Genomic DNA, 17383 nt, shown 5'->3' with positions numbered 1-17383 from the left:
TTCGCATATTTCCACAAACATTGTCATAAAAAAAGAAGAAAATTTTGCAAATCCTTTTGTGCCACAACAACAAATGCACAAAAATAAACCACAGGCACAAAAGCAAAGTAAAAATTGTAAATTATAAAATACAGTGGGTGATTAGGCTGGACGGAAGTGTAAAAGTGACATCAAATGAACTACACAAATATTAACGTTACAACGAACGAACGAACAAGAGAGAGACAATTGAACGACAACAAAACACTGTTTTTGGCCTCTGAGCATGATTTAAAAACTAATTGGTTTTCTGGGTGGATGGTAGCTCGGTTGGTTGCTCGATGTGGGCTATGGGAGAAATGCACATGTGCTACAGTTATTTATGTATGCGTGCACATGGCACATCCCCCACACCACGTATTTATGACATTCATTCACAATTTAGTCAACAATTCATTATATGCTTGAAAATTATACTTTTGTTATTTTTTCTTTAAATATATATGTATATGTATATTTTACTATTAATATTACAACAAATTTAATGTTGATAAAAATTGTACAGAAAAAAAATGAAAAATGAAGATGCTTAGCATTGGGTTGGTGGTAAGTGGTAAGTAGTTTTATGTTGTACGTTTGTGAATAACTTTCAGCTTTTGTATAAAACTCTAGAAAAATAATCCAATTTTGTTGAAGTATGAAAACAATCGACTGCGTCTAACGACATAATGGGTCCGTTGCATCAACGGATTTGACTGACAGCAAAATGGACACAGAATGCACAAAAACTGGCAACTTTCTACTTTTGCCATAAGGCAGGTTGGGTTAGATTTTTGTGGCAGCCGGCTTAGAGTAGCCAACTCACTTAGACCAGGTAGGTCCGTTGTGGTACCAAGTGGGTGGTAAGTGCTGCGAAAATGACAACTGTTTGAAGAAGACCAATTTTGGTATCGCGCAAATTTTTATAGATGGCATTTTTTATTATATCAAATTAATGGAATTTAAATTAACAGAATCAATTCAAATGCACCCTTATATTTTCGATTAAAGATTGAAAGAGTAGAGAAAAGGCTAGGCTTAACCAACTTGTCCTGAAAAATGAATTTGCGTCGCGACCTCGAACTTATTGTCGCAGCCACATTCTACGAATACCATAAATTCTATTAAAAACCTCTTTCGCTTCAAAATAAGTAACCAACAAATACGTGTTTATACAGAAAGGAATATAATATTTGCTTTCACGACAAGAATATCTGTTGCTTTTTTGTTTATATGCGGAAATAGTTTCATTGCGGCATCACGACCCCTTTTACAGGTCAGCTTAGTGAAATGCGTTACCGCAACGGACTCATTGTGAGAACCCAATTGCCTATTCCTACTGAGCTTTAACTACACTTTACGTTTATGTTACGTTTATAGATAAATAGCGGCTTTAAGGTTAAATTAAAGCCAACATAACCAAAACCATATAAATCAACTGTTTCAACCAACCTTATGGGGAGCACTAAATTCGATTAGTGGTTTCCTACCATAATGCCATAACCATAATCCTAACCAGAGAAATCAATTGGATTTTGGTTTTTCGACATTACCATAAACAGCTGATTGCCGAATTTTTGCATTTGAGATTTTGATTTAAGATTTTATTCTTCGCATTCACTTCACTCTGTTTCGATGAGTTTTAAATTGCAATTTTGACCTGTTTATATGTTTATTTTTCTTATTTATTTGGAACATATTTTAGATATGACTTGGCCGTGTTTGCATGACAAACCAATCCATACTAATGGCAAATAATGCTCATGATGGTACTTTTTCTTTCGTTTCTGCACTTTCGAAATGAACAATTAAATGACTACATATGTATGTAATAATGGTTATGGCAGCAATAACGGTAGATTGTAAATATAATTACAAGGCCACTGCTACGGTTATGTCATTATGGTATTGCTAATTTAACCTTTAAATACTCACAGCTCCTAAACTCTCTTTCAAAATGGGGTTACTAAATTTTGCTGGTTTAACAAAAAATGGTAAGTTAGTAGCGCGTACTTTGAGGCGTATCTAGAGCCGTAACTATACTAAAAAAGAGATTTCGATTTTTATGAAATACATGAAGAAAGCCTTAGAAATGGGCGTGGTCATTTAAGTAGCATGAACAAACTAAAACTGTATAGGCGACGTCAAGCAATTTCTATTTTATCAACAGCTTAACGATATACACCTATGGACAAAATAATAGAATCGCGATATTTTGGATTTTTTTTTCATTCATTTTTTTATAAAAATATAGCTCTTTCTACAACTTTTTACAAAATTTTTACAAATTCGACACACTTTCACCAAAATTCAAACTTCTTAAAAAAATTCAAAAAAATAAAAATGGAATCGCAGTTTTATAGCTTATTAAATTTTTAGTAGAAAAAAATGCATGCTTGAAGTGGCTCGAAATTCGCGTTGATTTTTAATAGTTGTTTTCCTGACGCATTTTCTCCTTATGAAAAAAAATGTGCATTTGGTTTTTTTCCAAATTTTGTACAATATATCCAGTACGAAGTTTGAAACTTTGATTTATAAAATATGAGAGCTATATTTTTATACAAAAATGTGAAAATGAAATAGATAAAAGAAAAGTAGTCAAAACTGGTCGCGAAATGACGATGCTATAATTTTGTACATAAGTTGAAGGTATTTTAGTACATATCAAGTAAATGTATAAAAATACTGGTTACACTAAATATATTAGAGTAGGAATCCAAAAATTTCAAATACAAATTTTTTGTGTTTTTATTTTAACTTTTATAGGCTACAGTATATGTAGAAGGCGGTAACCCGAACATAAATTTCAAATGACTCCACTTAATTGCATATTTGCGTTCAATTAATTGTTCAAAAACATCAATAATATTGTTCCGATTAAGGAAGATATCAGCATTACAGTAAAGGACTATTTTCGAAAAAGAGTATATACATTTTACAGCAGTGTGAGAAATTCTCCTTAGTAAATTTTCTGGGCCGTACGGTTTTCTAAAGTGCTTACTCTGGCGAATTTTATGTTCAAATTATAGAAAAAATACATTCTATTGCACCAAATTTTTTTCGGACGAGTATTTAGTTTCCTATTTGCCTCCATTTTATTCATGCTAGCTTGTCATGGACTATGCGGCTTTTAAAACAAGGCCCTTATACGAGTGATTCTAATTTGCAAAAGTATTACAAAACCCCTTTTATATATTTGTTTCATAATTTTATAGGAATCACTTTATATTTAATTTCAACAAGGCTCTTAGAATATAATTGTAAATTGGCGAAAGAGCATTTTTTAATATTTAAGAACATTTATTTACATCTAAACATTTTTTTTTTAATTCTAAAGACCGACCCAAACACTATTTTCCACAATAACAGCTTTTCACCATTCAAAATGTATACTCTCAGGCAGTTTCATGCAGCCGCGGGACGAAATGAATTACTTTACTCTTAAACAACATCGGTAAATATTGTAAACTTATTTTCGAGCGAGTGTTGTCGAAATTTCGCGAAAAATGAGGCAGATATTTAAGACGGATATCTCCTCCGAGCCACTCCTAAGATAGCGCTAGAAGGCGTACATTAATGAAATTGTGCTCATATAGCGAGGCCAAAAAGACAAAAAACAATTTTTTTTTTAATAATTTAAAAAAAATTCTTTTCATTAGACCATTCAGTGGCAGCTAAAGGTAGGTGAGTCTGTAGTTGTCGCAGTATTACTAAATGGTGTTCGCGTCCATTTGAGTTATCATCGTGACCATCATGGAGCGGTAAGCACAAGAAAATTTACGGTTTCGACTGGAGCGCAATAGAGAAATGGGCTCAAACGACTTGAGATTTACAGTGACAGTTTAATCAAGAATGAAACTCTCTCAGTTTCAATTGAGGCAAAATTTCAATGACAGCCAAAGGAATCCTAATTAATTTCCAGCTTAATAAATAGCGGTCAAGATCTGTCTGTTGATCGTCGGGTTAAAATAATTACATACGTATTTTTAAATGTCATTAATGAGCACACAGCGATGTTTACTGATGTATACAAGCATAAAGACGATTGAACTTAAAGAAGACCTTGACTATGGTGGTTCCTACCTACGTTTTTTTCTTAACGTCTCCAACTACAATATGTTAATAAAAAGTACTAGATTTTTAATAAATTTATTTAGTTTTTGCACGAATCCAAAAGAAATCCAACGAAAACAACTTTCAACACTAATCCAAACTAATGTCGTTGAAACTTTTTGATTAGTCATCGTGCAATTGAAAAGAGCTGTCTGAATTTGAATGATAAATACATTAATAATAAAATCTTTATTATTGTGCGCGTGTGCACACATAAAATTGCGCAAAATTCCATAGAGTTCTGGTAAACCATGGAAGCCAAAGAAAAAGGAAGGGATGGAAGAAAGGAGATTGGCATGTCCTAAAATTGATTTACGTAACATCTCTACAAAGGACCGAACAACATATAATCTCAATCCTATATACAGATATGCATATGTACTATTTATGTTGTATGTACATATGTATGTGTGAATATATGTATGCAGCTACCCTACAGGGAAAAACTGGACTAAAGACTGTTTTTTTTTTGTATTTCTGTGGACTTTTGGCTTTTTAACCACTTAGGCATTGATACTGCTAATAGCGGACATCTAATATACCTGCAGTGGGCGAAAGTGTCGAAAATAGATGCAACCTAACGGCTTTTTCGTATACTACAACAGTAACGTTGATACGCCTAGTGTGATTTTGGTTCAGTGTACATATTTCAACTTGGATCGAGGCAGGCAAATGAGTTTGAAGTTTGAGTTTTTTTTTGTATTTTTTCCATGTGCTCGGGCTTCCACCTAAATAGCACGCCACTGTCTACACTATTGTCTATTGTGGCATTATCCGACATATATACTTATATTTATAATTTGGTGAATTAGTACTGCGAATTTAGTTGGATTTTAGAAAATATTAATTGGATCTTAGAAAGGGTCTATTGGATTATAGAATAAGGAATTGGATTCACACACTACCCCATAAACTTTATTCTAATTAATTTGAAATACTGCTACAGGATCACGTCATAAATATTTTTTATTCGGTTTTAACAATATAAGATGTTCAATATAATGAACGCGTGCGTGCAGTATTAAAAAAATAATAAGTATTATATTATTTAAATAAAATTAAATTAAAATCCAATTGACTATTCAAAGACCAATTTACGCTTTCCAAAAGCTAATTGACTATTCTAAAATCCAATTTACGCTTATTAATATCCAAACAATAAAAAAATATCTGCCGTTCGGAATCAGCTTGAATCTGTAGGCCCCTTCATTTGTGGAACAACATCAAGACGCATACCACAAATAAGAGGACGAGCTCGGCCAAACACCTAAAATGGGTGTACACGCCAATTAATAATAATATAACATCCAATTCACCTTTTATAAAATCCAACTGAAAATGGTGCAGTTCCGAACTATCGCAAGAAAAATGCAGCGGGTGGCAATTAAGAATTCGCAGTACCCGCCGAGTAAAGTTCGCAAGTTGTTTGTATGGAAAAGAACAGGAACGCTAGTCATGGTTCTAAATTCACTACATAGCAGCGCACCAGATCGGTATTAGTGGATTTCCCTGCAGGGTACACAACTTGTCTGCGTGTGTAAGTAATTGATGGTGTGCATGTTCAAATGTGGTAAGTATTGTATATACGTGTATGTATGTATGTGTGTATGTATGGATATGACATTGTTCGCACTTTAAAAAAGGATTACAAAAAACATCACAATAATTTTTTTCATATTGATTTTTTTTTGAAAATATGTACGTTAGAAAAAAAAAGCTTGAAAAAAAAGCTCATCTCGACGAAGCGACACACAACGTTGTCAGACTGAGATGGGATGATTGTGCGCATCAATTAAGTAATGAAATGAATGAACTTTACACAAAAAAGAGTGTAGAGGCAAAATTGTAGCAAAAGAGAAGAATAAAAAAAACCAATACAAAGTAAACACAAACATTTAAAAAAGCAAATAACAAGAGAGATACAAGAATAAATACAAAAGATTAAATAAACGAAGTATAAAAAAACGAAATGGTTTAATCGTATTAAAAACTCATAAAGGAAAAGAGAGGAATTTACAGGAGTATTAATTTTGTTAGTCATATATTGACACCGCTTGTTTCCAGCTGAAAATCGATTAGTTTTTAAATCCGTACTTTTAACTCAATAATTACAAGAATTTGGTAAATTCTCTGAATTTCAATTAATTAATTTCGATAGTGTATACTATAAGTGGGAGTGTATCGGGACATTCCAAACAAAAATTAAAACTAAAAAAATATTTCATTCCATTTTGGGGAGGCAACTTGATCAACTTTCTTTAAAGGGCTTTGCAAAAAAATGCACCAGTTAACATTTTGTTAATACGCTTTTTGTTATTTTAGTTAATTTTGTTTTTGGGATTTACTGTTTTTTTTCTTTATTTAAAGTATTAATTTGGCATCGCAATCAACATTCTAAAAGATCTCTACTAAAAAACAAACAAAGTGTGTTGGTATTAGTATGTTTTAATTTTTCCCCTTTTTTGGATTTTTTTCTTCTTTTTATTTTAATATTTATTTAATTTTTTTTTGGTTGCAGCACACGAGAAAATTTGCTTGCGTGCTTACTTTTCACATATTTTCTATACAAAAACGTGTTTTGTCAAAAGTAAATAACTGTTTCAGTTTTAAAATTAAAAAAAAAAGTTCCAACTAAATTTATTAGTTATTGTATAAATTTAAAATTAAATATGTGTATCTATGTAATTGTATATGTACTTACTGTTGTTGGCGAGCAAATTTTCGTGCAACTTATCGCGTTGATCCTCGAGCACCTCACCCAAATAGGCGGCAACTTTGCGTGTAATTTGCTCCACATAAGTATCCAGTTTACCCAAATCATCGGAGAGTCCGACCAATTGATCGAGTGTACCGACCTGCCAGATAGTAGGAATGTGTTGGAAAATTAGAAAATTATTTCGTTAGTTGATAATTTTTTTCATAACGTAATAAAAATAACCTAATCCCACCACAGTTGTAACTAGAAATATTCTAAAATGTAGTGTTTATTTCATTTAATTTAGTTGTAAAATAAGATTGACAAGGCATCTGCACTAAAATTACGGCATTATTAAAATCTAAAAGATTAATTTGTACAGCTAAAAATTTAAACTGATGCAGGTAGGTGTGTATTTGGAAAATCAAATTTAAGGCCATATTCGGTTCATATTCAAAATATAGTTCTAAAAAATGCTTGTAACTAGGAACTTTACACAAATCGTGGCAGAGATATTGCCAATATCCTTGTTTTTTGATAGATTTTCAGTTGTTTACAAGCTTTTGAGCCATTTTTGGGTTTTTGGCCGAGCTCCTCGTGCTGTTTGTGGCGTGCGTCTTGATGTTGTTCCACAAATGAAGGGAGCTACAGTTTCAAGCCGACTGCGAAGGGCAAATATTTTTTATGAGTAGCTTTTTCTTGGCAGAAATACACTCGGAGGTTTGCCATTGCTTGGCGAGGGGCGACCGCTGTTAGAAAAAACTTTTTCTTAATTTTGGTGTTTCACTGAGATTCGAACCTACGTTCTCTCTGAATTCCGATTGGTAGTCATGCAACTACTCATTCGGCTACGGCAACCGCCAACGGTTGGATAGAATGTGCATAATAGCATACGAAACGATGATTTGGTGATGAGGGCGAGATGGATTTTTCGCAGAAATAGTTTCGCATTACTGTTTCTAAATGCATACTTTCTTTGTTGAAATCGAATTGGTCAAATAGAGTCAAAGTTATGTCGGTCACGTTTCTATTAGACAGTTTGTTTACTTTCCGCATTGAAAAATTGAACTGTTCTGTTACTCCGCGATTGTCAAGCACTTTCCATCAAGGAAATCATATTTTATTAAAACTTTTTGTTAATTTTCAATCAAATTCACTTATATATTTTACCACAAATAATCGCACTCAATCACAACACTTTTTGTTTATTTTCTTTTTTTGTCTCTTTCACTGTAACATTTCACAAGAGCAAAAAGCGCGACGTCACATCTACTTTTTTTTACCTTTTTCTTTCACCTGCTTAAATAAATATATAAAGCATACCAGTACCAGTATCCGAGGATTTTGTAATTACCTTCAAGTCGGGTATATGAAACTTATAGTTGTTGCACAGATTATTTTGTTTGCTACAGAGATTGTTCATGGTGTCGTACGTTTGCTGGCATGTTTTGTCGCCAGGGGCTGAAATAAGCCAATACTCGGACATCTTGTTGATTTCTAAAAATTTAAGATATTTATTAAGCAAACTCAATTAAATCCATAGTCAGCTGATTGGAAACGCTATGTGTTTCTCTTTGACACACATTTTTTTATAAAAACAAAACATTATTCTAAGAAAATATAATATTGTATAAATCAAAGTTTTAAACTTTCTACAAAATTTCTAACAATTCGAGGGAAAAAAGGAATGCATATTTTTTATATGGAGAAAATGCGTAACTCAGTTAGGAGAAACAATTAACGAGAATTTTGAGCCACTTCAAACTTGCACTTCATTATAGTAAAATTATAATGTGCTATAATAAACCTGCATACCCAAATTTTTAATTATGATTAAAAAGCTTGAAGTTGTGTAAAAAGTTGAGGAAGTTGAGTTGTGTAGATAATTAATAATTTTTTATAAATCTCGTAAAAAGTTTCTAAATTTGACTTAATGATATTTATTGTAGAATGAACTACATTGTTATAAAAAAGTATTTAAAACTGTTTAAAATATTGCGTTTCTAATTAGCCGGCCACGGTTGTATATGTATATTAAGCATAAAATAAACACATAAAAACACTCATTCAAATTAAGCAAAAATCATTTCATACCCAAAAAAACAATTACCTGCTCAATACTTCAGTAAGCTACCCGATCCCACCCCATTTCATTACACGCACGTCGAACGCAACGTAACGATATGACATCACGTTGCATTGTAGAGCAGAAGTGTCAATGGTCACTTAATGGGAACGATGTCTCGACGTACATACATACATACGGACGTCCAAGACGAACTTGCGTTTAACTATTACATAAAATATTCAAATACGTTGAATAGTTGTATGTGAGCACATTACTAAAGCCTACAATTCAAAAGAAAAGGGTGAGAGATAGAGAGGATAAACAACTAATAGACGAAGTCATGAAACGAAGGACGCTTCGAATGAAAAAAAAAACATTTTTAAGTAACTTTAAGTTTAAAAAGCACAAAGCAGGTAGAGGTTAAACTTGAGCGACATATTAAGTCGTTGTATGAAACGGTATTTGGCCGCCGCACCGCCGGATGAGTAAATGCACTGCGGTTGTAAAATCAATAGATCCCTTTAATTATTTATAGTGTTTTAAAACTTTCAATTGCTATTGCATTGAACTTGAACGACGATAAATTAAACGAAGGACTCAGGAAGTGCCATTCAATGGGAATAACCAATACATTGTAAGCGCACGTATGCACATACCTATGCATTACATATGAATATATAATATGTCCAAGGTGCATGGGCATGTCGTATGAGTAATTTAACAGTAACGAACACAATCAAGATTGAAGTGCGGCAAAATCTAAAAACTTGAATGCTAATTAATAAAATAAAATGAATAACAAGAAAGTGACGAATAAAATAAAAAAATAAAATAAAGTAAAATAAAAAAAGGTTGTATAAAAAAATTTAAATGAAAAAAATAATATACAGAATTAAATAAAATGATGTAGAATAAAAAAAATTTAAATAAAATCAAGCAAAAGAAAATAGAATAATATAAAGTGAATTAAATCAAAAAATTAATAAAAGAAGTATTTTAATGAAGTACAATAAAATAACAAAAAAATAAATTGAAATGAAATTAAAAAATAAAATATTAAAAAAAATGAAATAAAAAAAAAACAAACAAAAAAATAAAATAAAATAAAACAAAACAAAAAAATAATAAAACCAATATTAAAATGAAATACAATAAAATAAAAAGTAAAATAAGATAAAAAGAAGTAAGATAAACTAAAACGAAATAGTTGAATAAAATGTTTTACAAGAAAATGGAGAGCAAAATGAATCAAAATGAAAAAAATAAATAAAATAAAATAAATAAAATTACTAACAAGAAAATGGAAAATAAAATAAAATGATGTAGAAGAAAAATATAAAATAAAATGATGAATAAAAAAATTAAGTACAATAAAAAATTGAACAAACAAAAATTTAATAAAATAAAATGAACAAAAATGTAGAACAAAATAAACTAAATAACAGGAAAATGGAAAATAACACAAAGCTAAGTTAAAAAATAAAATGATGTACAATAAAAAAAAAATAAAATGGCATAAAAGGAAAGAAAATAAAATAATATGAAGTGAACTAAACCATGAAAAAATTAATTATAAAATTAAATACTATACTAAAATGTATTACTATAAAATAATAAATAAAATTCAATTAAATAAAATAAAATGAAATTAAAACACTTAAAAAATAAAATAAAATGATGTAAAAAAAATCCAGATATTAAAATGAAATACAATAAAATAAAAATTAAATAAAATTAAGTAAAATAAAATCAAATTAAATCGAAAAATGAAAATAAAAGTAACAAAATAAAGTAAAAAAGTAAACAAAATAGGGAAAATATTGCTTTGTTTACAAAGTAGCCGATCGTAAAGCTCTAAAAGCTACACAGTTAAGGGGGGATTCTACTGTAAAAATCAAATTTTCATGGATTTTGTTTTCATACTTGTATTAATTTAATTAGTAAAAAAAAGTTTAGGGTTACATAAACACAGGTCTTGAGTGTACAAAAAAATTTTTTAAATTTATTTTCATTTCAAAATGGCAGCTGTACAGCCGCTCCCCCGAAACGCCTTTTGAAATCTGCCCACACTGTCGCGCATTTAAAAAAAATCTGAAATCAAAAAACCCAAATTTTTTTTATTATATATCATTATTTTTAGTTGTTAAGCCTATTACTTGCAAAAAAAAAATTTTTTTGTAAAATTTTTGAAGTTTTTTAAAAAATCGACATTTTTTTGTTGTCATTTTGTTATTAAAAAAGGGGTTATAAATAATAAATTTTTCCCCACCATAGCTTTAAAAACTAGTAAATATTGTTAAAAATATACTATCAAAGTTTGAGCTTGAAATGTTAATTTTTCACGGAGCTGTGATGTGGGCAATTTTGAAAACGTGGTTTCGAGAAAAACACGCATATGACCGTAAACCTCTCGAGCGCTCAGTTTATACCTGCTTTGCTAAAACTTTTATAACTTGAAAACTATTCAAGATTTCTTTTTAAGATTTTCATGGAACATTCTGGAGTTGTTTCTGAGTATGTTTCAACAAAAAGTAAAAAATCGATTTTTTTTTAAGTTTTACAGTAGAGTCCCCCCTTAACAAGTATGTAATAAAAGCTAATTGAGTTGAACTAAATTAAAAATCTATAAAACAGAATAATAAAAATAAAATTAAAACAGCAATTAGAAAATATGAAATAAAATCAAATAAAACAAAAAGAAAAACAGAAATCGAAAAATACAAAAAAACAACGTTATGAAAAAAAAAATTATATACGTAAAAAAAAACATTATAAAATAAAGAAAATAAAAAGAAATAAGGTAAGGGAAAAATTAAAATTAATTAAAACCAAAAAAATTATATAACAGCATAAAAGCATAACATAAAGCAGGAATTAAGTACAAAAACTTCCTGTGAAGAAAAATTTAAAAATATTTAAATACTTAAATAAAACGGTATAAAATAAAAATAAAAAAAAATAGAAAAAATATTATTAAATGTTAAATTATTAAATATTATATAGAATGAATAAATAAAATAAGGTAAGAGAAAAATAAAAATTAATTTAAAAAAAAATATATTATAACAGCATAAAAGTATAACATAAAACAGGAATTAAGTACAAAAAATTCCTATAAAGAAAAATTAAAAAAATATTGAAATATTTAAATATTTAAATAAAACGGTATAAAATAAAAATAAAAATATAAACAAACTAAAATAGAAAAAATATTATTATAATACATTTAAAAGTATTATATTAAATATTATATACATATATATACGTAGCCGTTTTACTGCGTATATTTGTGACCAGTAAATTGAAAAAATAGCCAGTTGATTAAGTTTCAAACTCACAGTATAAGTTTGTCTTCAAGCCAACAAGAAACTCGCAGGCTTTTTTGATAGATGACATCTCTAAGGATGTAAAGTCCGATTCGTCCCAAACTCACAATATATGTACATACATACATATTTTATATTAGCTACACGAAGATACATACACAGCTGGTCGGATTTACACGATTGTTTTATAAAGTTCTTGTATTTTTATTTATGTAAATGTTCTAATATATAATATAATATAATATTAGTACTTCACATCCGACATTGCTTGTATACTATATTATGCAATTGTAGGGTATGACCCTTGCAAGCACACATTGATGGTATATCCGCAAAGAAATATTCACAAAGATCTTCAAATACCCATTAAGACCAAGAAACAAAATCATCTAAATAAAATAAACTCGAAATCACCTTCGTGTCACAGAAAAGTGGCGTAAAACCAAAGACTGAGGTTGAATTCAGTGTTTGAGCTAACATCTTGACAAACAAGTCTTTAATTTAAAAAACACGAGTTGTAAATTGACTAAAGCTTACGAATCCCTCCTATCCTGAACGTAATGTGAACAAATTATTCAAATAAATTACAATGAAATCAAATAGATTAACGAAACCAACGCAAAAAAAGTCTTGTCGAGGCCCTATGCTCCCGAGAGGAGTGAACAAGGAAAAAAATAATAAAAATAAAAATAAAGGCTATAGGGAGATGCGCCCATAGGGAATTGCGGATGCGCAATAATTTGTCTTGCTACTTGTTATCAATATTAAGATTTGCTGAAAATTCTCAGATTAATTTTTGATATGTTTTAGATATTACTAAAATAGATTTGAGAAAATTAAAAAAATAATTAAATGGATAATTTTTCCTACTTGCAAACTCTGTTTAGATTAGTTTTTTTGTTTTTTGTATCGTAATTTATGTTGGCACATAATTCATGAGAAAGCTGAAGTTGAATTAAACTTTAGCAGAAATTTTTTAAATAAATAAAGTAATTTGTATGCAATAGAGATCGAACTCATCGCTTCGTATACCGTCGATAATGCGCCGAAGTCTAATGATCAGCGTAACTTTTCTAATATATATTCAAAAAATTTAATAAAACGAAAGAAAACTAGTAAATAAATTACAGCAATTCCTGGGGTTATTTTACTGATACAAACGGAGATTCACATATAAATTGCTCACAGTAACCTCAAAAATAACTTCAAAATCATTCAAACACTCATAAATAAATTGTCAGCTATTTTTGTACAAAATCAAGCTTTATGCACATACTCGTCCGTTGATGGCACACAACAATTCAATCCGTGAGTGTATTGGCTTAGCGTAAGAACTTAGCTGGCCTCTCAACATTTTCCACAATAATTAAAACTTTCAGCATTGACAATTTTCACTGTTTGATTATTATTATTTCTCTTAATATTTGGACTTCTAACAATTTTTCTTTCGCCTTTAAAATATCAGTTTAGTATTTGACACTTTTAAAATTAAATTAATTCAAAAAGTTTTCTATTTATTTATTTTTTAATATTTTCCCAATAGCACCAACAAACGTTTCTGCACACAACGACGCTCTGTCCGCAACTGAATTCGTCCTGAGAATTTTTCGTCCTAACAAGCGTACAATGTAAAGCAGCTAGCCAGTTGTACGGTGACGATACTCAAACTATCGAAACCAACGCATCCCTCCCCAAAGTTACATATGGAGCATAAGTCAGGGTGAAATGGTAGTAGATGAAGAGATACAGACACTCTGTATGCGCTTGGACATGATGGCGTCTATTGTTGTCATTTAGCCTTACAGTTGTGTAGACTGTCTGGCTGACTGCACGTCGTTTTCTCTTCTTCGTATTGCTATTAGAGGCGCTTCACCGCTCAAACTTTACAACAAAAACACAAAAAAAAAAACGATTAAAGGAATTTTTGGCATTAGAAATGAGTGCAAAATGTCAACAATGCTTACGTTGTTGGCATTTATGTAATTGTTTTTGTTGTACCATGTATAGTAAATTATTGTGTTTTTGATGCAGAAAATACCATGCGATATTGCTATGTGTACGAGTATGCATGCTTGCGGTGGAATAAAGTGGATTTTTATACGAGATAAACAAATGGCGCGTAACTTTGAAAGGTGGCTGTGTTGGCAGTGGAGATGATGGCGACACAGGAAAAAGTATTTCTAATGAACATTTTCATTATTTATAGTGCCGATATCTTCCAAACATTGAAGGCCATTAAGCGCATATATACGCTTATCGTCGCATTTGTTTGCACTATATGCATACATACAAACGTGAGTCCTCTTGTAGACCTTTTTCCGACGGGCGGTCAGTTTTAGTGTACAAACTTTTTATAACATCAATGCAGTGTAACTATTTACTCATTTATTAATTGTAATTATTTGAATATTTTTGTACTTGCATGCAGTGCCGTACAAGGTATGTGGAATAATAATAATAGCCGACGATTGCCTTTCTCCCGTCCAAACGCCACGAGAGTCGTAGTCCTCGTAACGAATGGATTATTTTTGTTTTGGCGCCGAATCAAGAAAGGCAGGATTTTATTCCATTCAATTTCAAGTATCGATATTTAAAACTATTCAGGTACAAAAATAAGAAACAAAAAATGCATCAGCAGAAAAAAATTGCAGGTATACAATCATGACGATAGCATCGTTTTCTTAGCGGAGTAGAAGGACCTTTTTAGAGCGATGCCATTTAAAACAGCTATTGCTTTGCCACTTATATTCCTTATCTTTAAGGTTAAACCCCTGATTATTACCTCATCGAGAACAAAGCAGTATTTTTGGAATTGACGGTATCGCGTCTTTGCTATAACAAAACAGTGACAAAGTGTCACCCTAATTTCGCTTGTGAATATCTTAAGCTACTGTGCGTAACATTCGACCAGAGTGAAAGCTACTAAAATTGCTGGTTGACAGAACGTGAGACAAATCCAAAAAAACTTCTATAGGCTACATACCTGCGAAAACACTGAAGACTGCAACTTCGCCTTCTGATGTCTTCAGAATATCTCAATGGAACTTCAACTTAAGGGGCATAACACTATGCTCTGTAAGCAAATTTTTTCATGAATGTTACCAGCTCAATAAATAGCTGCCTACTGAACATGTCAATAGTCATCTCTCGCACCGACGGGACTTAGAAATACTTTTGACAACCATCGACACGGCTTAACAAGCAGTGATAGAGTGTCAAATCCCATCTTTAGCTGACAAAGAGTCTTAGCTACTTCGTGGGATCCGCGTTACAGTGGCATACATATTGTGTTATGGTAAAGTAACTACCTATCCAGTATCAACCCCGCATATCCAAGATACGACTAGCTTGTGAAGGAACACAACATACAATAACCGTTTCATTAACATTTCCAAAGTATATAACAATATTTTTACTTTGGCCCGACTACGTCGAAAGAGCTCATTGGCTGACAAAATCTTTGGGAGATGTTTTATGATGTTCTACTTAAAGAAAGGATGTAGGTTTTATCCCAATAGAGATTATTTTTTCAGCGAACTAAGCGTTTTTAAGTTGGTAAACTCCGTTTTATTAAGAATAACATATAATAGGCTATATCTTTGTTGGAAAAATTTTCATTCACCCTAAAAAATGCTGCAGTAGCAAAACAGGCTATGTTTTACTAAGAATTCATTTCAATGAATACCAGTCCTACGGTTTAGTTGAGTTATTAGTACAGGGTGGGCCATATAGCGTTTGCTTTTTGAACCACCTATTTTTTTGAGAATGGTAACAAAAATGACATGTCAAATGTATTCATAATTTACTTAAAGGTTTGCCATTTACGAAATGGGACGCTGTACGCTTGAACAAAATTGGGAAATATTGAAAATCTATTTCCAAAGTGGTGAGTCTTCTTCTTTTTTTCTGATTAAGCTCATTTTCACATCGGTGGCCACGTCAATAAGCAAAATTGTCGAATTTGGGGCTCAGAAAATCCACACGTTACTGTAGAGAAGCAAATGCATCCACAACGAGTCACTGTTTGGTGCGGTTTTTGGTCTGGCGGCATCATCGGGCCATTTTTTATCGAAAATGAGCGAGGAGCTGCGGTTACAGTAAATGGCGAGCGTTACCGTGACATGCTCAACGAGTTGTTTCCAAAAATTGAAGAGGATGGCATGGACGACATTTGCGTTCAACAGGACGGTGCAATTTGTCACACTGCCAAAGTTACACTAGAACTTTTGGCTACCGTTTTTGAAAACCGAATAATCAGCCGAAATTCCGATATCAATTGGCCGCCTGGGAGCTGTGATTTAAACCCGTTGGACTATTTTGTGTGGGGAGCCGTTAAGGACAAATGCTATGCGAACCATCCAGAGACGATTGATGCTTTAAAACACGAAATTGAAGTGTCCATTCATGAAATTGGAGCCCAAACAATCGAAATTGTGTAGCCAGTTGTGGCAGTCATTTGAACGATATTATTTTTCATTCATTAGAAGGCTCACTCTAGATTCCGAGTCAAGGGACAAACAATTTTTTTAATTTCTTCCTCTCAGCGATTTCAGTGAGAAAATTGTATGAAGCTACTCTGTGAATCCCACATTGCGGGTAGGCGGGTAGTGCGCCTCCTTAAAAGAGTTAAACAAGTTGTTGTTAGGGTTGAGCTGGTTAAAAAGCGAACATTATGAGTAGAAACAAAAAAAAAAAATTTTTACAGAAAGAAGTTTTATTTTAAATTCATTTAGTAATCCGCTGAAAAATATTCAAGTATTTAAAGAGCAAATTTCTTATGAAAGCAAAAAATAAAAAAAAATTCTAAAGAATAACTTCCTATACTCACACCCAATTAAGGACAACAGAGTTCAGCTTGAAAATTTTAGCTTTCACTGAATGTAGACACAAAGAAAGACTCTAAATTATACGTGTGTATATTCATATTTATTTGGCGTGCATGACTAATGTAACTACACCCAAAACCAAAAGAAAACAAATAATAGAATAACTAAATAAAAACGGTAAAAAAATACAATCATATGTATATATGTAAAATTTCACCAAACAATTTGCAAACGGCGCCTTCAACGGAAGTGTGCCACCCAAACCCCCAAAAAATTTCAATTGCCACGCGATGTAAATGCAATCAACGATAGCACATTCATACTTACATACACATGT

The 17383-nt window shown here is 31.3% G+C and overlaps 1 protein-coding gene across 1 annotated transcript in view; it reads right to left on the bottom strand.

Moving 5' to 3' along the window:
• LOC129246426 (V-type proton ATPase subunit C) overlaps nt 1-17383 on the bottom strand; it is a 43996-nt gene that overhangs the window by 21652 nt on the left and 4961 nt on the right. Inside the window, exons 2-3 of the mRNA XM_054885244.1 lie at nt 8181-8323; nt 6833-6986 (exon numbers count right to left, since the gene is read on the bottom strand). Coding sequence (XP_054741219.1) covers nt 6833-6986; nt 8181-8312 — 286 coding nt within the window. The 5' untranslated portion in view covers nt 8313-8323. The remainder of the gene's footprint in view (nt 1-6832; nt 6987-8180; nt 8324-17383) is intronic.

Source organism: Anastrepha obliqua, chromosome 4 (assembly GCF_027943255.1).
Source record: "Anastrepha obliqua isolate idAnaObli1 chromosome 4, idAnaObli1_1.0, whole genome shotgun sequence".
NCBI lineage: Eukaryota > Metazoa > Arthropoda > Insecta > Diptera > Tephritidae > Anastrepha > Anastrepha obliqua.
Note: the sequence above shows the minus strand (reverse complement) of the source record. Positions and strands in the feature narration are given on the sequence as shown.